The sequence below is a fragment of the Crocuta crocuta genome, unplaced genomic scaffold (genome assembly GCF_008692635.1).
Source record: "Crocuta crocuta isolate KB4526 unplaced genomic scaffold, BGI_CrCroc_1.0 scaffold620, whole genome shotgun sequence".
Lineage (NCBI taxonomy): Eukaryota > Metazoa > Chordata > Mammalia > Carnivora > Hyaenidae > Crocuta > Crocuta crocuta.
Window position 1 is genome coordinate 602,471 of NW_027527402.1, and position 20,848 is coordinate 623,318.

The 20,848-nt window shown below is 39.5% G+C and overlaps 1 protein-coding gene across 1 annotated transcript in view; it reads left to right on the forward strand.

Moving 5' to 3' along the window:
• Positions 1-20,848, forward strand: part of GPR89A (G protein-coupled receptor 89A) — a 60,225-nt gene that overhangs the window by 19,921 nt on the left and 19,456 nt on the right. Inside the window, exons 6-10 of the mRNA XM_077753503.1 lie at positions 514-634; positions 1,335-1,415; positions 17,071-17,180; positions 19,453-19,541; positions 20,399-20,491. Of these exons, the coding sequence (XP_077609629.1) occupies positions 514-634; positions 1,335-1,415; positions 17,071-17,180; positions 19,453-19,541; positions 20,399-20,491 (494 nt within the window). The remainder of the gene's footprint in view (positions 1-513; positions 635-1,334; positions 1,416-17,070; positions 17,181-19,452; positions 19,542-20,398; positions 20,492-20,848) is intronic.

The window sequence follows — 20,848 nt, forward strand, 5'->3', positions numbered from 1 at the left end:
AAAGTACTTTGCCTTGTTAGAGTTCACATTACCTTGTGTAGGGGCACCTGTGTGGCTCAGTTAAGTGTCCAACTTTGGCTCAGGTCATGATCTCACAGTTCGTGGGTTCGAGCCCTGCCTCAGGCTCTGTACTGACAGCCAGCTCAGAGCCTGGAGCCTGTTTCAGATTCTGTGTCTCCCTCTCTCTTTCTGACCCTCCCCTGCTCACACTGTTTCTCTCTCTCTCAGAAATAAATAAAAATTTTAAAAAACCCAACACACTACCTTGTGTAAACAATCAATAAGTGTTATTTATAATTATTTTAGTATTACCATGACCCAATAAGAGATGATTCTAGAAGCATATGGGATATGAGGAAAATCAGTAGACTTTTATACCTTTATTACAGAAGAGCTACATATTGATAATTAAAATTTGGCTTATTTAAGCTGTATGTAATAGTTGATATTTTCTGTGATGTTTCCTCTTTTTGATCTTTATCAGTTGACATTAAGGTGCTTTGATGTTTGTAGGGATTTTGTCCATAGAACAGCTCATCAGCCGGGTAGGTGTGATTGGTGTGACTCTCATGGCTCTTCTTTCTGGATTTGGTGCTGTCAACTGCCCGTACACGTACATGTCCTACTTCCTCAGGTAAAGAGAACTTTGTCTCTTTTTTCCTATTTTTTTAATTCATTCATTTTTTTATTCATATTTCATGAATACATATGTGATATCATTACTACGTAAATATTAGATCTGTGACACTGCCTTTTTATTCTTTCCCTCTGTCCTTATGGGCATTGTCCTAAAAATCCCCCTGAATAAGCCTTATCACTTATATTGTTTGCCCCTTATTTGTCCTACATTCACTTATGTTTAAAATGATCATTTCACTCAGACCCTCTCCCTCCTCTTCACTCCAGCTCTTTAAAGGCACATTTCTTGTGGACAGCAGTGTGAGCTAATCCCAACTTCAGTGAATCAGTTCCTCCCAAAAGTAGCAATAATTGTGCCCCAGATAAACCTCATTAGCTACGATACTGCCATTGCACAAAGCTCTGCCACGTTGCAAGTGTGCTTCCGCAAATCTCATAAATATCACTGGATCAGAGCTAAGAAGGCCTAAAAGAGAGCCAGTTACCTTCCACTGCCCTGAGACTGCAAAAATAATAGCTGTAAAAACAAGACAGCCAAAGCCCTTCTGTTTATTATAGTCATGTTAGTATTCTCTAGAAAAAGGTCCTTGAATTATTGCGTAACAATTGAGGTTTATGTGTTTCTCAGCAGCCTTATATTTATTATGTCCAAGGAGGGGTCCCAAAACATTGCTAACAGTTTATGCTTATTATAGAAATGTGACCGATGCAGATATCCTAGCCCTGGAACGGCGACTGCTCCAAACCATGGACATGATCATTAGCAAAAAGAAAAGGTAAGATATCAGCACATTAAAAAACTTGTACTTTTAGAATTTCACGACAAGAAAATGTGACTGTGAATTGGTGCTAACAGGGAATTTCATCATATTCATTTTTACAGTAAGATACCATCGGAGACTTTGAAGCGCCTGGGTGGCTCAGTCGGTTAAGTGTCCAACTCTGATTTCAGCTCAGGTCATGATCTCACTATTCATGAGCTCAAGCCCCGCATTGGGCTCCATGCACTGACAGTGCAGAGCCTGCTTCGGATTCTCTCTCCCTCTCTCTCTGCCCCTCCCCAATTTGCTCTCTCTCAAAAATAAATTAAAGACTTAATGTTTAGTCTTGTATGAATGAAATTTTCAAATTCCACTTCTTTCCAGACTTTAGATTAGTTCTCTTGAGATACATTGGTTAGAATAACTTATATATTTGAAGGTATTCTTCATTGATTAGATGCTTTAAGTCTATTGTCCTACTACATTTTTACAAAATTTGCATGCCTGATTTCAATCTTTTCCACTTCTTCTCTGTAGCTACTTTGAAAAATCTTTCAAGTCTTCTAGCTGTTGTCCTTTTTGTCATTTTAGGAAGCACACTTACAATGTGTGTTTTTAAAGTGGCATTTCTAGAAATCTGTATCATAGTGGGTTAAAGCCTAGGCTCTAGTCTCAGACTTTTTGCATTTGAATCCTGGCCCTACAGTTCAGAGTGTGAACTGAGTCAGTTACTTTAGGTCTTGGTTTCCTCATCTGTAAAATGGAAATACTAAGAGTGAGTTGACCTGTAGAACTCTAGAACAGTGACCCATACATAGTGAAGGAGAACTGTTGAACTCATTAATAGTCTCTGGAGAGCAATCATTAGGTTTAGTGTTTCATCTTCATTTACTCATGTATTTTCATTCTCTTAATATAGGAAGCCTAGTTTATGCTGGGCGCTTTGCTAATTACAGAACAGTCATAGAGATGGAATGCGGAAGAAGATAGTAGGTTATTGTCTTCATGAAGCTCATTAGTCTGTCTTTATTAAAGTTCTGTTATCCAGCTAAAAACTGTGACAGAGGTTTTAAATTGCATGAGTGTTTCTTCATTTCCTGTTTTGTCCTTCAACATTTTTCTTCTTAGTTGACCCATAGTCAAGTCAAAGAAGCCTTGCATGTAAGAGATAACAGTAGACTTCAGAATGATAAAGAGGACCAGGTTTACCAGCAAATTGTCTCCATTTCTGTACATCTGTACAGGGGTATAGAAAATAGATACACATGTATTTACATTTATTCTTTGTGTTTTGTTCACGTTCATTCTCTACCCTTTATTTTACATGAATGAATATGAATATAGATTTAAAAAAATATAACAGTAAGAGCAACATTATTCAATATTGAAAGATCATTATAAAGGAATAATACTAATTGATTCCCATGATCTCCTTTTTACTATATTTTATTCATATGAGAGATGAATAAATCTCCTGTCACCTTCCCCTCTGCCAACCATCATTTCTGTGTATTTGATTCTGTTTCTGTTTTGTGTATTTATTTGTTTTATTTTTAGATTCCACATTTAAGTGAAATCATGATATCTTTCTTTCTGGCTTGGCATAATAACCTCTGTATTCATCCATGTTGCTGCAGATGGCAAGGTATCATCCTTTTTGATGATTATGTAACATTCTCTCTCTCTCTCTCTCTCTGTGTGTGCGCACGTGTGTGTGTGTACACACAACATCTTTATCCATTCTTCTATTAGACAGGTTGCTTCTGTATCTTGGCTATTATAAATAATGCTGTAACAAACATAGAGGTACATGTAGCTTTTCAAATTATTGTTTTTGTTTTCTTTGGGTAAATACCTAGTAGTTGAATTACTGGAGCCTATGGTAGTTCTGTTTTTAATTTTTTGAGGAACCTCTATACCATTTTCTGTAGTTATTGTCCCAGTTTACATTCCCACCCACAGTGCACAAGGGTTCCCTGGACCTCCACACCTTTGCCAACACTTGTTAATTCTTGTCTTATTTTATTCATTCTGACTGGTGGGAGGTGATATCTCATTGTGGTTTTGATAGGCATTTACCTGATTAGTGATGCTGAGCATCTTTTCATGTGTCTGCTAGCCATCTGTATGTCATCTTTGGAAATAGGTCTATTTAGGTCCTCTGCCCATTTTTAATCAGGCTGCCTTTTTGATGTTGAGTCCTATAAGTTCTTTATATATTTTGGATATTAACCCCTTATTGGATACATCATTTGCAAGTAGCTTCTACCATTCAGTAGGTTGTCTTTATTTTATTGATGGTTTTTTTCACTGTGCAAAACTTTTTATTTTGATGTCCCAATAGTTTCTTTTTTGCTTTTGTTTTCCCTCAACAGAGAAGTCATATCCAGAAAAATATCTCTAAGATTTATCTCCAAGAGATTACCAGCTGTGTTTTCTTCTAGGAGTTTTATGGTTTCAGGTCTCACATTTAGCTCTTAATCCATTTTGAGTTTATTTTTTTATATAGTGTGAGAAAGTGGTCCAGTTGCATTCTTTGCATATAACTGTCCAGTTTTCCCAGCACCTTTTATTGAAAAGACTGTTTTTCCCATTGTATGTTCTTGCCTCCTTTATTATAGATTGTTATATAGGTGTGGACTTATTTGATCCATACTATTTTGATTACTGTAGCTTTGTGGCATATCTTTAACTCCAGGATTGTGATACCTCCAGTTTTGTTCTTTCTCAAGATTCCTTTGGATATCTGGAGTCTTTTGTGGTCCCATACAAATTTTAGTATTATTTGTTCTAGTTCTATGAAAAAGGCTGTTGGTATTTTGGGGATTACATTCAATCTGTAGATTGCTTTGGATAGTATGGAAATTTTCACAGTATAAATTCTTCCAGTCCATGAACACGGTCTGTCTTTCCATTAATTTGTTAGCTGCGATGTCTTTGATCAGTACTTTATAGCTTTCAGTATACAGGTCTTTTACTTGCTAGGTATTTTATTATTTTTGGTGCAGTTGTAAGTAAATGAGATTGTTTCCCAAATTTCTGATTCTACAATTAGTTACAGTTTTACTTCTTTGTTATGAATTTGAATGCCTTTTCTTTTTCATCTGATTGTTGCAACTAGGACTTAGAGTACTGTGTTGAATAAAAGTGGTAAGAGTGAGCATTCTTTTTTTCCTGATCTTAGAGAAAAACTGGTTTTCACCATTGAGTATGATGTTAGCTGTGGGTTTTTCATGTATGTCCCTTTTTATGTTGAGATATGTTCCTTCTGAATCTACTTTGTTGAGTTTTTATGATCCAGTGTTGAATTTTGTCAAATGCTTTTTCTGTATCGATTGAGATGATTATATGGTGTTTATCCTTTGTTTTGTTAATGTGATGTATCATGTTGATTTTTGTGAATGTTGAACAATCCTTGCATCCCTGGAGTAAAACCCACTTGATTGTGGTGAATGATCCTTTTAAAGTGCTATTGAATTCAGTTTGCTAATATTTTGTTGAAGATTTTTGCATCTATGTTCATCAGGGGTATTGACTTGTAGTATTCTTTTTTTTTTTGTAGTTTCTTTGTATGGATTTGGTATCAGGGTAATGCTGGCTGCATAGAGAGAATTTGGAAGCCTTTCTTCTATTTTGTGGATAGTTTGAGGAGAATAAGTATTAACTCTTCTTTTGGTAGAATTCACCTGTAATTTCATCTAGTCCTGGACTTTTGTTTATTAGGAGTTTTTTGATTACTGATTCAGTTTTGTTGCTAGTAGTTGCTCTGTTCAGAGATTTCCTATTTCTTCCTGATTCAATTTCAGAAGATTGTATGTTTCTAGGAATTTATCATCCATTTCTTCTAGGTTGTCCAGTAGTAGTCTTTTATAATCCTTTGTATTTCTGTGGTGTCAGTTGTTTCATTTTTATTTCTGGTTTTATTTGTTTGGGTCCTGTCTCTTTCATGATGAATCTGGCTAAAGGTTTGTCAGTTTTGTTACCTTTTCAAAGAACCAATTCTTGGTTTCATTGATCTTTCTACTTTTTTTTTTAATCAGAGTCTATTTCATTATTTCTGCCTAATCTTTGTTATTTTCTTCCTTCTAACCTTGGGCTTTGTTTGTTCTTTCTCTGGTTCCTTTAGGTGTAAAGCTAAATTCCTTGAGATTTTTCTTATTCCTTGATGTAGGCCTGTGTTGCCGTAAATTTCCCTCTTAGAACTGCTTTTCCTGTACCCAAAAGATTTTGTATGATTTTTCTCCATTTCAGTTGTCTCCATATATTTATTTCCTCTTTGATTTCTTCATTGACCTATTGGTTTGCCTGGTAGCATGTGTTTGTGTTTTTTCTAGTTGCTTTCTTGTGATGGATATCTTGTTTCATACCATTGTTGACAGAAAAGATGCATGATAGGATTTCAGTGTTTTAAAATGTATTGAGACTTGTTTTGTGGTGAGCATATGATCTGTCCTGGAGAATGCTCCATGTGTACTTGAAAAGAATGGGTATTCACTTGTTTTGGGATGAAATGTTCTGTTTATATCTTTTAAATCCATCTGGTCTAATGTGTCATTCCAAGATAAGATAATGGTTTCCTTTAAAAAAAAAAAATCCATTTTCCTTACTGATTTTTCTACCTCGATATTCCATTTATCAATGTAAGTGTGGTGTTAAAGTTCTCAGCTATTACTGTATTACTGTCAGTGTCTCCATTTATATCTATTAACATTTGCTTTATATATTTAGGTGCTCCAGTGTTGTGTGAAAAGATATTTAAAGTTGTTCTATCCTCTTGTTGGACTAATTTCTTTATCTTTATGTAATGCCCTTCTGTGTCTCTTTTTAAAGTCTTTGTTTTAAAGTCTATTTTGTTTGATATAAGTACTGCTACCCTGGCTTCCCCCGCCCCTCCGACCCTCGCTTTCATTTGTATGAAATATGTTTTCTAGCCCTTCACTTTCAGTCTGTATGTGTCTTTGGGTCTGAAGTGAGTGTGATAGGCAGCATACAGATAGGGCTTGTTTTTTTGCCCATTCAGTCATTCTAGGTTGTTCGATTGGAGTATTTAGACCATTTACATTTAAAGTAATTGTTGATAGGTCTGTACTTTTTACCATTTTGTTAATTTTTTAATTTTCTGATTGTTTTTGTAGTTCTTTTCCTTTTTTCTTCTCTTGCTGTCATGTGATTGATGACTTTGTTTAGTGTATGCTTGGTTTCTCCTCTCTTTAGTTTTTTGTGTATCCATTCTACATCTTTGCTTTACGGTTACCATGAGGTTCATATATAACATCCTAAGTATGTAGCAGTCTGTATTAAGCTGATGGTCACTTAAGATCGAACACATTTTGAAAGAACTTTTTTTTTTACTCCCCTCCCCCTCCATTTTATACAAATGTTGTCATATTTTACATCTTTATATTCATCATTTTCTTCTACTTATGGCCTTTTCACATAAGAAAGTCCCTTTAACATCCCTCTAAGGCCAATTTTAAGTTGGCCTTAAAACTTAACTCCTTTAAGTTTTGTATGTCTGGGACAAATCCTCCTTTGGTTCTGAATGATAACTTTGCTGGGTAGAGTATTCTTGGATGTAGGTTTTTTCCTTTCAGCACTTTGAATATATTTTACCATTCCTTATTGTTCTGCAGTTTCTGCTGAAATATCGCTGATAGCCTTTTGGAGTTTCTCTTGTATATAACTATTTGCTTCTTGCTGCTTTTAAGATTTTCTTTAATATTTCACATTTTAATAATGATGTATCTTGGTAGGTACTTCCTTTAGTTCGTCTTGTATGGAACTCTGATTCCTAGACCTGGATGTCTGTTTCATTCTCCAGGCTAGGGAAGTTTTCTGCTGTTTCTTCAAATAAGTTTTCTGCCCCTTTCTCTCTCTTCTGGGATACCTATAATGTCAATGTTTGTTTGCTTGATGTTGTCCAAGAGAACCCTTAACCTGCTCTTATTTTCTTTTTAATTCTTTTTTCTTTTTGCTGTTCAGCTTAGGTAGTTCCCATTACCCTGTCTTCTAGATCACTAACCCATTCTTCCGTATCCACTAATCTGTTGATTCCCTCTAGTGTATTTTCCTCTTCAGTTCCTGTATTCCTCAACTCTGATTGGTTCTTTTTATATTTTCTGTCTCTTTGTTGGAAATTCACACTAAGTTCTTCTACCCTTCTCTCCAATTTCATGAGCATCTTTATGATCATTACTTTAAACTCTTTTTCAGGCATATTGCTTATCTCCATTTCATTTGGTTCTTTTTCTGATGTTTTGTCTTGCTCTTTAGTTTGGAACCTCTTCCTCTCTCTCCACATTTTGCCTGACTTTCTGTTTTTGTTCTACAAATTTGGTGGAACAGCTGTTTCTCCCAAGCTTGAGGGAATGCTCTGGGTATTGTCACCTTCTATGTAGACGGTATATGACTGGTCATTTTTGTTGATTGGCAGAGGCTGGGGGTCCTGGAGCACTTCATTCTGGGTGTGCCCTGGAGGGATATTTAGAGCTGAAGTAGTTATGACAAGGATAGTCCTGGACCTCTCTGTGCAGAGGGCACCCTGACAAGATCGCTGAAGCTGAAATGTGTGCACACTAGCGTGTCCCCGTGTGCCAAGGCACTCCATGCAGGAAGCACCCTGATGGGTGGCTGAGCCAAGGCTGGCACAGGCCAGGATGCTCTGCTCCAGTGGCACCCAGCTGGGGGATGGCTGGAGCCAAGGTGGGGAATGGGCCAGGGGTTTCCAGGTACTCCACTCACACGGTGTCCTGGCAAGCCGTCTGGAGCTGAAGTGATGCCAGCCTGGAGTGTTCCAGGGTGCTTTGTGCCTGTGTCTACTGGTGAGATGGCTGGGGCTGTAGTGAATGCTGAGCAGGGGTGCCCCAGTGCGTACAGTTCTGGGCTGCCTTGGTGGGAGAGCTGGGGCTGATGTGGTCGAGGGGCTTGGGGCTCACCGAGCTGCTAGTCTGACTAGGGTGCTCGGATCCCGCTCCTGTCTGTACTATCAAGGTGCAGGGGGAACATAAACTGTGGTGCCTGCCAGCCCCTGCCAGCCAGAGGGAGTTCCCAGCAGCTCCTCAGCTGTCTGGTAGGGTTCTAGAGCCTGGTTCCTTTATAGCCAAGTCGCTCTTAGAAACCATGAGCTAGAACATTAGGAATATGAGATATGTTTGGTTTTGTGAGGTGTATCAAAACTTGTGGCTGAGAAAAAGGTCAAATTGTTTGGTCTTGTAGAGATTTTGGACTGTACGTGTAAAAGCCCGTTGATTCTTAGTTTGAGACAAGCAGGTAAGTTGCTGAGTCTGGTAACACACATAGGTGCTAGAATAAGCCACCGTTGAGGTCTGGGCATATAAAGCCAATGCTCTTGTTCCATTTGGAAGGGTGGGTTAAGATTAGCTCCTCCCATGAACTCAGTGTCATTATTACTAATAGGAATATCCCAGGCTAGGAGTGTTAAGCTGTCAGATATAGGTGGATTAAGGAGATGAGCCCAATAATAAATATTGAGCTTGGCCTGGACAAAGGAAAAGAATCAGGGTTACGATTCTTATCGAATTCTTGTCAGTGATGGAGATCATAACCATCAGATGCAACTCAGGGGTATATGCAATATCGTTGTGTTGTAAGAGGATGCTGGCCTGGTTAGACAGACCCTTAAAGCTTCCCCATGTTATGTCAGGGGCAGGGACTTGCCATTTGTGGAGTGGCTTCAGGATGAGGAGTCCATGAAGAGGCTTCCTCCATCTTGAAAAAGGGGGGCGGTGGTCACTCATTCAGAGTCATTCTCTGGAAATTCTGGCTCACTGGAAGATATCCTGAGGGGTCCACCATGCCATGGTATGGTTTCACCAACCAAGAGGGAATCCACAGAGGTCCAGAATCTGAAAGAACACAAGCATATCCCCGACCCCAGGTGAGAAGTTTAGTGGGCTCAGTCCATGTGGGCCCCCATTCCTGGGGTTTTGTATAGCACCATAGGGTGAGAGGGTTTATCTTATTTTGACGAATGTTGTTCAGCTGTGGTTAGCCCTGGAGGGTCAAGATTTAAAAAGTTAACAGTAATCATCACACGATTGAGAAGGAGCTAAGGTTGTAATGTAGACAGCCAGGGGTATTCCCCCATTTTTGTTTTTTTAACATGTTTTTGAGCATATAATGTGCTCTTTCTACAATTGCGTGGCCTTGTGGATTATAAGGGATAGGCGATTTCAACCAGGGCTTGAGTAAAACACCTCAAAAGGGCGTGCTGTCCTGCTGTTTTATGTTTTACCCTTTTTGTTAAAATCATATTTGTTTACCTTTAATATAAATGTATTTTTATTCCTTATATATATTTTTTATTTCCTAGTTTTCTATATACAGTTATTTTTATTTCCATCATTCTTAATTACTGTTAGCAGAATTTTAACTCTTAGAAATCTTAATCTCCAGTAAAAACTAAGTAGTAACCAATAGTGAACTGTTACATCAGAAATCTTTTAGATGATAAATTTATGAATTCATTAAGCATAAAGCAGGTTTTTCATAGTAGCATCTTAATAAAGCACAAAGTATGTTTGCAAGGCCCAAATAGTCTCTTTTTGCAATAAGTCAAAAGCACAAACCTCCATCTAGTAATTAGTGCGTTAGCCTCTTATCTCATTAGATACCCAATGACTTTAATCCCAATTTATTATGTAACCAAAACTTTAATATTTTAGGTTACCAAATATTTTGAAAACTATTTTAACAATTTTCCATGAAAACTTTGAGACAGACAAAATTAACCATTATTTTAAGCCATCTTTTTGTAAACCAGTTGCAACAGTTATTTAAGAGCTTATTTGACCTTTAGTAAACCTAGGTAGAATAAAGTTTTTAACTCTTTTTTTTTTTCAGAGACAGAGTGTGAGTGGGGGAGGGGCAGAGAGGGGAGGGGGGAGACACAGAACCCAAAGCAGACTCCAGGATCTGAGCTGTCAGCACAGAGCCTGCCTCAGGGCTTGAACCCACAAACTGAGATCATGACCTGAGCTGAAGTCAGATGCCTAACCAACTGAGCCACCCAGGCTCCCTTTGGTAGAATAAGGTTTTATTCTGATAATTTAAAAGACATGTCTATCCTAATTACATTTCATGTGTGTCTCCTTAAAAGTTTACCATTGTCAGTTTTTTCCAGGGAACCAGTGAGGAAATCCGAAGTGGGCAGTATAAGGGGGTGTTTTTTGCTCCTTGACAATGTGGGGAGGAGGAGCTGATGGGACCTGAAGTATTGAAGAGCCCGTTATGTAGCCTCCGCCGCAGGTGGTGCAGAAACTGGAGGATGGGGAAGGGAGAAGAGGTGACGTCTCTCTAAAAGCCTGGGGGCAGAGAAAGAGTTTTCTGGTCCTAAAGCTTGTCAGCTTAGACAGATGAGCAGATACAGATGGTTTGGGTTTTGGTTTGTTTTGTTTTCCACTAGTGGAATTAGGCTGTCCACTTGGGCCAGAGAAAACAGGGAAGTTCCCAGGAACAAAAGGAGGTTTGGCAGCTGCTTGGGAATATTCCTTAAAGTCTCTATCCTGAGGTAGACTAACCAGAGACAGTTGGTCTAATCATCATGGTCATTGATCCGGGAAATGAATGTGGGAGAAACTCCCACAAATAGAGTAATCAGAGTGTATTACCAGAAACATTAAGAGAGGGAGTTAGAGTCCCCTTTATTAATTAGGCATGGCCTGTGTAAAATACGCTGCACCATTTTAGTGCATTGTTCTCTGACAGTGGCCAGGAGCTGAGCTTGCTGCCTCCGTTGAGAATACTGCCCTGTACTGGACAGTTGTTCAAAAGACACTGGAATAGTAGCATCGAGGTTTTGCATAGCACGAGCCATGCAGGCAATCATGACACTCCTGGGCACAGACAGCATACTGGGCTGGGGTCAGAATGATATTCATGAGAGATCCCCAGTTCCAGACACACATGGAGTACCACAAAGAGTTTCTAAAATGCTGCTTGTAAAACGGCTGTGGAGGCCATATAGTTGGACTGAGGTTTTTTGCAATTTTTTTACTATTTGAAAAAGCAGGCCTTCATGGATGTGTTGTCCATTTTGCTTGACAATAGGAAACAGTGGAATTCACTGGCCTTATGCATTGGGATGAGGTTCTGTCTTATCAGAACCAGTCGATGAGGTTTTCAGAGGCTTAATATCGTCCCATTTTTTTTGAGGGAGCGGGGAGTATCTTTTAGCAGTAAAGGTGCCAAGGGCACAGGCTGACTATAAAAAAGCTCAGGTTTTTCCTGTTTTGGGTAAGTCTACATCTTCATATACATCATCTTAGCTCAAGGAGAAGAGCAGTATGGACAATGAACCAAGTAAGGATTACCTCAGGGAGGACATGAGCCCCCTCAGAATGTTGAGCTTTTAATGTTTTCCCTACTCGTTCCCAAATATCAAGATCATAAGTTCCTTGTTGTGGGAACCAAGGATAATTTTGTTGGACAGCCAGTAATAATTTAAGAAGAGCTTTATAGTTCAGAGTGGTGCCTGCTGTTTACTGCTAGCAACTGAAGAATTCAAATACAGTGCTTTTGTTTAGGAACTAGGGAGTTTCCCATTGTGAGTGTCTCAGAAGTTCCATGGCAGCAAATACTAATATAGTTTTGCTTTTCTCTTACCTCATCAGGAGAGATTGAAGTCTGTACATTTTTTGTAGAGCTGTTTAGTTATTCCACAGTGTTCTACAGTCCTTGAGTCACACCACCTCCTAACCACATTGGCCTGTAGTCACCTCGGCTTTTAATCATGTCAGGGTAACCATCTGTCACAGACTTTGAGTCTGGAGTCCTCTCTTGTCCAGCAAGAGAGCAGATGCAGAATTGAATACATGAGAGGCTAATGTCCGGGAGGGGACAAGAGCCCCGAATAGGGGTTTTGTCTCTGTACTTATTGAGCTCTCAAGGTTTTACGTGCATGGTGAAAGTGCAGAGGAAAACAATAAGATAGTGACCATCAATTTGTGTGTGTAAGAAGGCAAGGGTTTTGGGGGGTGGGGGGAGATGAGTGGTGTTAGAAGTTGAGATTAAAGCACAATGATGTATTGGTGTCAGACGCCAGATGGACAGTGTTTCTCTGTGGGCGATATAGCCAAGTAGCTGTTACCTCCAAGCATGCTGCCTCAAGGCTAACCAGGCACCTTTTCACTAGCTAACCTTGGGCGCTTTTGCCCCGTAGCGGCTTTCCACCTCTAACTGTTCTCAACGCTTTCATCTTGTAGAGGCGGCTTTCCACCCTAAGCCTTGTTTTACTTAGTGACTAACCTTAGGCACTTTCACCCGGTGGTGGCTTTCTGCCCTAAGCCTCATGAACCCATTGATGCAAGCGTACAGAATTCTTAAACTTATTTCCCACAGGGGAACAATGCAAAATAATGTTTTTTTAACAGGGTTGCAGGGTACATAATAAACATACAGAGACTAAAAGTATTTTTTTTAACTAACACTTAGAAGTACAATACCAATTACAGCCACTCAAAAAAAAAGAAATATTGAGGTAAGTCTAAGAAAACATGTATAGGATGCTGATCAAAGAAGTCATATATCTATGTAGAGAGGCAAACCATGCTTATAGATTAGAAGACTCAAAATAGTAGAGATTTCAATTCTCCCCACACCGATACACAGCTTTAACATATATCCCAACAAGATTTTTTGTGGAATTTATATGGAAAGGCAGAAGTACTTAGAAGAGCTAAAACAATTTTGAAAAAGAATAAAATGGAAAGAATCAGTCCGATTTCAAAATTTATTATATAGCTATACTGACCGAGACTGTGTGGTATGGGCAGAGGTATAGACACATATCAATAAAACAGACTAGAGAACTCAGAAATAAACCAAACACAGATATGCCCAACTAATTTTTTACAAAGATGCGAGAACATTTCAGTGGAGAAAAATAACGTTTTCAACAAGTAATGCTAGAGCAATTGGATATGCATAGGGTTTTTTTAAACTTTTTAATATTTATTTTTGAGAGACAGAGACAGGGGAGGAGCAGAGAGAGGGGGATACACAGAATCCAAAGCAGGCTCCAGGCTCTGAGCTATCAGCACAGAGACCAACATGGGGCTCAGACTCACAAACCATGAGATCATGACCTGAGCCAAACTCAGACTGACTGAGCCACCCAGGCACCCCTTCACAGATTTTTTTAAAAAAATGAATCTCAATATAAAGTTCACATCATATACAAAAATTAACTCAACCTCTAAAACTGTACCCCTTCGGGGGAAAGAAACCTAGGAAGTCCTAGGAGAGCTCTAGGGCTAAGCAAAGAGTTCATAGACTGAACCCTAAGTGCACACTTTATAAAAGGAAAAATTGATAAGTTAGATTTCATCCACACTAAAAACTTCTGCTCTGGGAAAGACCCTGTTCAGGATGAAAGGAAATTACAGACCGGGGGAAATATTTGTAAACCACGTATCTGAGAAAAAACTAGTATCTAAAATCCATAAGCTTTCAAAACAGAGTTAAAAAAAAAAAAGTCCAGTTAGAAAATAGGCAAAAGACACGCAAATATTTCATTGCAGAGCATATACAGATGGCGATTAACTACATGAAAAGATGTTTTAACATCCTAAAACATTAGAGATATGCAATTAAAACTAGGAGATGTCACTATACATATATTGGAATGGCTAAAATAAGTGAGTGCACCAAATCCTGTGCAGAGAAGCTAGATCACTCCTACATTGCTGGTTAAAATGTAGGATAGTATTTCTGGAGCACAGTTAGCAATTTCTTTAAAAACTAAACCTGCAACAACTGCACAACTGAGCAACTGTATTCCTCAGCATTTATGCCAGAAAAATGAAGGGTTAGGGTCACAGAAAACTCTTACACTAGTGTTTATAGAGGTTTTATTCATCGTGGCCCAAAATGGAAATAACCCAGATATCCTTTCATGAATGAATGATTAAAGGGTGTTATATCCACAGACTACTACTGAGGAATAAAAATGAATGAACTATCAATAAAACAGACTGGGTGAGTCTCCAGAAAATTATGCTGAGTGAAAAAACCCGATCTGCAAAGCTTCTGTCCTCTATGACTCTATCTCTATTACATTTTTGAACTGACAGAATGGAAATGGGAAACAGATTTGCGGTTGCTTGGTGGTTAAAGAGGAGTCAGAGGGGAGAGGAGGCAAGGGGGCTATTCGAGGGCCATGTGAGGGATTCTTGCAGTGATGGAAATACTCTGTATGTTGACCCGTGGTTGTGATATTGTACCCGAAATTTGCAAGATGTTTCCATTGGAGAAAGCTGGGGAAAGGGCGCGTGGGATGTCTCTAATTTTTTATAACTATGTGTGAATCTACAGTACCTCAAAATGCTTAATTAAAAAGGAAAGGTAATTGCTTTCTTCCTACCCTTCTCGTTTCCACTAGAAAAATAGTAGAATGATATATTTAAGCCACCTTTCAGCCTCTTGACTTGCAGACTGCCACCAAACCTCAGCCAGGCACATAGGTTTTTCCAGACTGTGGGTTTTTTACTGGCATTCAGCTAACCATGAAAGAATAATTTTTTGTTCCAGACTGCCCTTATCATAAAGAGGCAATACTGGTGATGGTCACAGGATGTGGTGGTGATGATAGTGACAAAAAAATTCAAGATGAAAGTGATCTCCTTCTCTAGTGCCTCATAGCTTTTTTTTTTTTTAACCACCTCTCCAGAAGTCTGATAATGTTACCACTTCTTTTAAAAATACATGTTTATTTTTCATCTGCAACTTATGAGAAGAGCAAAATCGGTTTAGGATTAAGTGATCAAATTAAAAGTGAAAGTGAGCTGTTTAAAACAAGGTCATGACTGTTGTGTGCAGCCAGCCTTCACTTCTTCCATCGATTGTACCTCCCTGCCTGTTATGGGGCCACAACACAGTGTCACTTGACACCTTGACATCCACCAGTTCCACTCCACAGCCAGTCGTTGCATTTGTTATACTGTAGATGTAGAAACTAAGGGTAATAGAAATGGGCCTCAGTGCTCCCTCTCTCCCCACCGCCTCTCCTTTAATCCGGCCCAGTAAACTGAAGTGAACTTTTAAGTGAGTAAGATAGAACCTCTTCCTTCTTCATATTCTCATTCTAGCTTTTCCACCTATGAAAAGGGGGAACCTAAGGGTTCTGAGTCTTGCCAAGTTGAAATCTCCCTAGTGAGACTCTTCTTAGTTGTTAATTACATCTTCCAACAATGCTTCCAACAATTACAGTGAACATGTGTGATTAAAGAGCTAAAACTTGGAGCTATATCTAGGCAAAGGTCATTTTGAGAAAAAAAACAGTTAAGTCAGCATGACCCAATATACCTCATATTCTTATTGTTATTATCATTTTAACCGTGGTCTTATAGCATCTAACCCGCAGAGGGCCACCTGGGGGCTCAGTCAGTTAAGTGTCCATCTCCGGCTCAGGTCATGGTCTGCAGTCCCTGAGTTCAAGCCCCCCATCAGGCCCTATGCTTCGGATTCTGTGTCTCCCTCTCTGCCCCTTCCCCTGCTCACACTCTGTCTCTCTCAAAAATAAACATTAAAAAAAACACACACACAAGCCCCCAGAAATACTATCTGGTTCCATTGGTTCCAACCGTAAATATCAATGCTGCTGCTTCCTCCTTACCACTTCTATCTCTTGTCCAAAACTATATCCATCCAATTTTTCTTTAGTCCTACTAATCCATCCTTGTTAGACTTGGCCTGGTTTATCTTAGACCAGCAGGCCTTGGCCCATCATACCCTTCAAGTAACAATTTTTATACAAGTAAGTGATCTTCCTTTTCCTTACAAGGACCTGTCCTCAATCAACACCAGTGTGGCAGGCGGAACGTGGCTGCCGCAGCACAAGACAGGGAGAGGAGAGGGAGAGTAAGACATAGTAAGTTTCCTGCTGACCTGTTGAGTAGTTGGGGAAGTTTGGAGTTAGAGAATGATGTGTTAGAAGAGGCTAGGTTTGGGGCACCTGGGTGGCTCCATTGGTCAAGTGTCCGACTCTTGGTTTTGGCTCAGTCACCATCTCCCAGTTTTGTGGGTTCAAGCCCAGCATCAGGCTCTGTGCTACCAGCACAGAGTCTTGGGAGTCTCTCTCTTGGTTCCCCACTCTCTGCCCCTCCCCTACCTGTGCTGTCTCTGTCTCTTTCAAAATAAAAAAACTTAAAAAAAAAAAAAAAGAGTCTAGGTTTATATTTTGTTGTTTGTCTGCTTTTGTAAAGGAAGGAAAGAAATGTTTCAGTTCCTGCTCTGAACCTGTACCTTTAGGTATGTTAACTATTTTGTCCTTAAATGATAATGGTAGTAATTACTAATATACATATAGCACTTTGTAGTTGACAGCATGAGTTCTATATGGTTTCCATGATCTTCACACCCACCCAGAGATGAAGAAATGAAAACTCTGAAGTCTTCTAGCTTCTCAGCTAGAGCCAATCTTCACATGTATTGCCTTCTCCAAATTCTGTGCTCCTTTGCCTAGGCCATGTTGCTCCTTGGGGGTACATAGTTTCCTCCTGGTTGTAAGTAGGGGCAAAGCAGGACTCTGGAGTTTGCATTCCCGAACAGCTCAGCAAGGGAAAACGGCAGCTATGAGACCAGAAGTTGGATAAAAACAGACTAAGAGGGTCAAAGCTCCCTGCTGAGGTTTTTATCTTTTCTTTCCTTTCAGGATGGCAATGACCCGGAGAACTATGTTCCAGAAGGGGGAGGTGCATAACAAACCATCAGGATTCTGGGGAATGATAAAAAGTGTTACCACTTCAGCACCAGGAAGTGAAAGTATCCTTTATCCCTCTGCCTGATTCTTTTCCTCCACTCTGGACCAAGGCCAGAAGAAAAAAGTAGTGTTGGGGCGGTCTTTTCTAAGGTACCTGACTATATCAGAATCCAGCTGGCCAGGCCGAGACTTAGGAAGTACAGAGTCATCTCTCCAGTGCCCCTAAAAGATCATAAAACCATTGTCTTTGAGCCAAAGAAATCCTAAAAGTCACTCTTTCCATTTTACAGATGAGGAAATAGACACAGAGGTTAAGTCACCCTGTGGTTTGTGGCAAAGATAGGACTTCCTTTTAGTTCTTTCCTCTACACTATTCTATTACCCAGGTGTGAAAAACTAGCATAAAACACAGTGACTCCCTAAAATGGATGGTGTGTATGTGTTGGCGCTGGTAAGGGCCCATTTCTAAAGCAATCAGTATTGCTAAAATTTTAAGCAGCCCTGTATCTTCATTGACTTTTAGTTTAAAGATTCAAGGAGATTGGCTTTAATGGATTGTTCTTGGCCTAGCTGGTTGCAGTGTTTAATTCTCAGATTGAGCAACAAAATCTCTTTGTCTCTACCAGGCTATTAAGTCAAAATCTGGGGGGCCTGGGATGAGATACCATATTCCTCCTTCCTTCTTTGGCCTGAGGGAAGTACAAATTCCCTTTTGCTTCAATTGCAGGAAAAGAATTTACTCAGTCCTTGCTATAAATTGTGACCTATCTTTCTGGTGTCAGATGTAGGTAAGAATTAGACCAAAGAAAGGCAGGATGACCATGAGAGGGGGGAAAAAAAGGATTATATTGGATTCATTTAATCCAGAAACAATTTATTTCATATCTTCAGTTTCCAGGCAGAGTCCTAAGGGATAAAATGATGAACACAGTGTGTACCCTCTCTCCTCAACAAGCTGACCGTCTAATCATGGGAGAGGCACACATGTAACTAGTTAAGCCCCGTTGTTTGGTGGCCTGGACCATTCCAGTAGCATCCACTACTGAAGGAGCTGAAGGACACTTTGGCGACTTGAGTACTATGGGCATAGCTCAGAGGGGTTACAAATGTGAGTCCAGAACATCGCCATCAAGCAGATATCACCATAAAGTGAGCCAGATGAATATTTGGTTTCCCAGTACATATAAAAGCTTTGTTCACACTATACTGTATCCTATTGAGTGTGCAATAGCATTCTTAAAAAAAAAGGTACGTACCTTAAACTATTGCTAAAAAATGCTTAACCATTATCTGAACTTTCAGTGGGTAGTAATCGCTGATCACAAATCACCATAACAAATGTAGTAATAATGAAAAAGTTTGAAATACGGTGAAAATTACCAAAATGTGACACAGAGACACAAATGGCACCCAGTAGGCTTGTCCAGCGCAGTGCCACAACCTTCCATTTGTTGTTGTTGTTTTTCAAACAAAATGGCAGTATCTGCAGGGGGCAGTAGAATGAGGTATGCCTCTAGTGGGAAAAGTCTGAGTAGGGAGGCTCTGGATCAAAGTGAATCTTCCAACTTGGGCTACTTCACGATTTTTTATGACTTAAAAGTCCATAAAAGCTAAAGTTTAGGGTCTAAGGTTTCTTAGTGACAGTAAGTCAAGTCAGCAAAGGCGTCAGGATTAAAATTCTCTTACCTCTCTGAGCCCCTGTTTCCTAAATGGAGAGATGAGTAAGAGACCCTCACTGAGTTCTTGGAAAGTAGCATAGTGGAATGGAAAGAGCAGACCTTAGAGGAAGGCATAGCTGAGCTTTACTTTCCTTATCTGCAAAATGGGTACTAACACCTATCTCATGGGACTGTTATGAGAACAACAAAAGATAATGTCTATAAAGAGCTAAAGAAGGGAATGTTTATAATTCCAGCCTGTATTAGCCTTTCCTAACATTGTATTTATTCAGATAATTTAGGGGAAAATGATGCCATATTACAGGTGTTTTCACTATGTAACTATTTGAGATTTCAAGATTATGAATTACTTACTCTAAGTAGATAAAGAAAAGCAGCAACAAAATCGTCTGTCTGAGCCACTTGACCTAGTGAGAAACCGAGTGGCAAGTATTTGGTAATGCTCCTGAGGGTAACGCTCATTGAGAAGCCTTTGCGCACCTGTGTTGGAGGTTGGGCAAACTGCCCCGAAAGCACTGCCAGCCCTGAAGCAGGGATTTGAATATATAGGCAGCTCCAAGGATCCAGACCAGGAGAAACCAAAAGCATATGCTTTCTTCACTGCTATTTCTTGAAACTTCTATGTGATATAAACCTTGATGTCCATTTGTACCAGATCTCACTCTTATTCAACAGGAAGTGGATGCTTTGGAAGAACTAAGCAGGCAGCTTTTTCTGGAAACAGCTGATCTGTATGCTACCAAGGTACAGAGCGAGGAAACAGAAGTGTGGTTTTAATCAGTCTGATTGAAGGGAGAACAAGACTAAATAGCTTTGTAGAGTCTTCTCTGGCCGCACAGCGCAAGAGAGAGCTCACAGCTCCAGTATGGCCATGAAGCCCTAAGTGTCGGCTCTTCATGACTTTGCTCCTGCCCCTGGCAGAATTCTTAATGGAACTCTCAGGAATAAAAATTAGTGGGATAGGCAGGAGAGGTTTTTTCAGCATCTAGGAAGGTTCCACCACTTCCTACTGATTCAGGGTCAAGATGGTAGCTCCTCTGACTGCTTTTTATCCCTTTATAAGTTAATAATATTGTAAGAATGGTACCATAATCTAGCCATGTTTTAAAGGATCCAGACCAAGATGTGATCTAACTCTCCTATGTATACCTAAAATGCCATGTAATTTAAATATGCAGAATTTATTAGTTAAGGTCATTCAAACTATTTTTATCCTTTTTAAGGATCATTTCGTTGGAAGAGCCGTAATATAGAGGTAACATAGACTTTGAAGACAGACTTGAGCCTCAGTTCCCCTACTCACTAGCAAGTTATCTAACCCCCGGAAGCCTTGGGTTTCTCCTGTGTAAGATTAAGATAATAGAACATGTAAGAGTTGTTATAAAAATTAAAGTAGATAATGTAAGGTGTTTGTCCCAGTTTGGTGCTTAAAGTAAGTGTTCAAGAACTGTTGCTCAATAGTATTATTTCAGTATTATGAATATCATGTGTGGGTGTTTCACTCTGACAAAACAGTGAGTCATAGAGGCAGGAATGTTCTGGTTGAGTAAAGGTTTACATTTTGCTGAGTCTAACCATGTTTTGTATTTGTTTTCCCCCAGGAGAGAATAGAATATTCCAAAACTTTTAAGGGAAAATACTTTAATTTTCTGGGTTACTTTTTCTCTATTTACTGTGTCTGGAAAATTTTCATGGTAAGTATATTAGTTTTAACTGTCAGGGTTTAGGTTATTTTCCCTGGTAATGGCAGAGAGAAAAGTAGGTTTGACTAAGGCACTGAACTAAATTCTAAATCCAGTGGAGTCAACAGAGAATCCTATCTTTCACATCCCTGAGCCTGACTCTACCCCCTTTTCTTTTTAAAGATTTTTTTTTTATTTTTTAAAATATTTTTATTTATTTCTAGGAAAGAGAGAGACAGCGTGAGCAGGGGAGGGTCAGAGAGAGAGGGAGATACAGACTCTGAAACAGGCTCCAGGCTCTGAGCTGGCAGTCAGCACAGAGCCCGATGCGGGGCTCGAACCCACGAACCACGAGATCATGACCTAAGC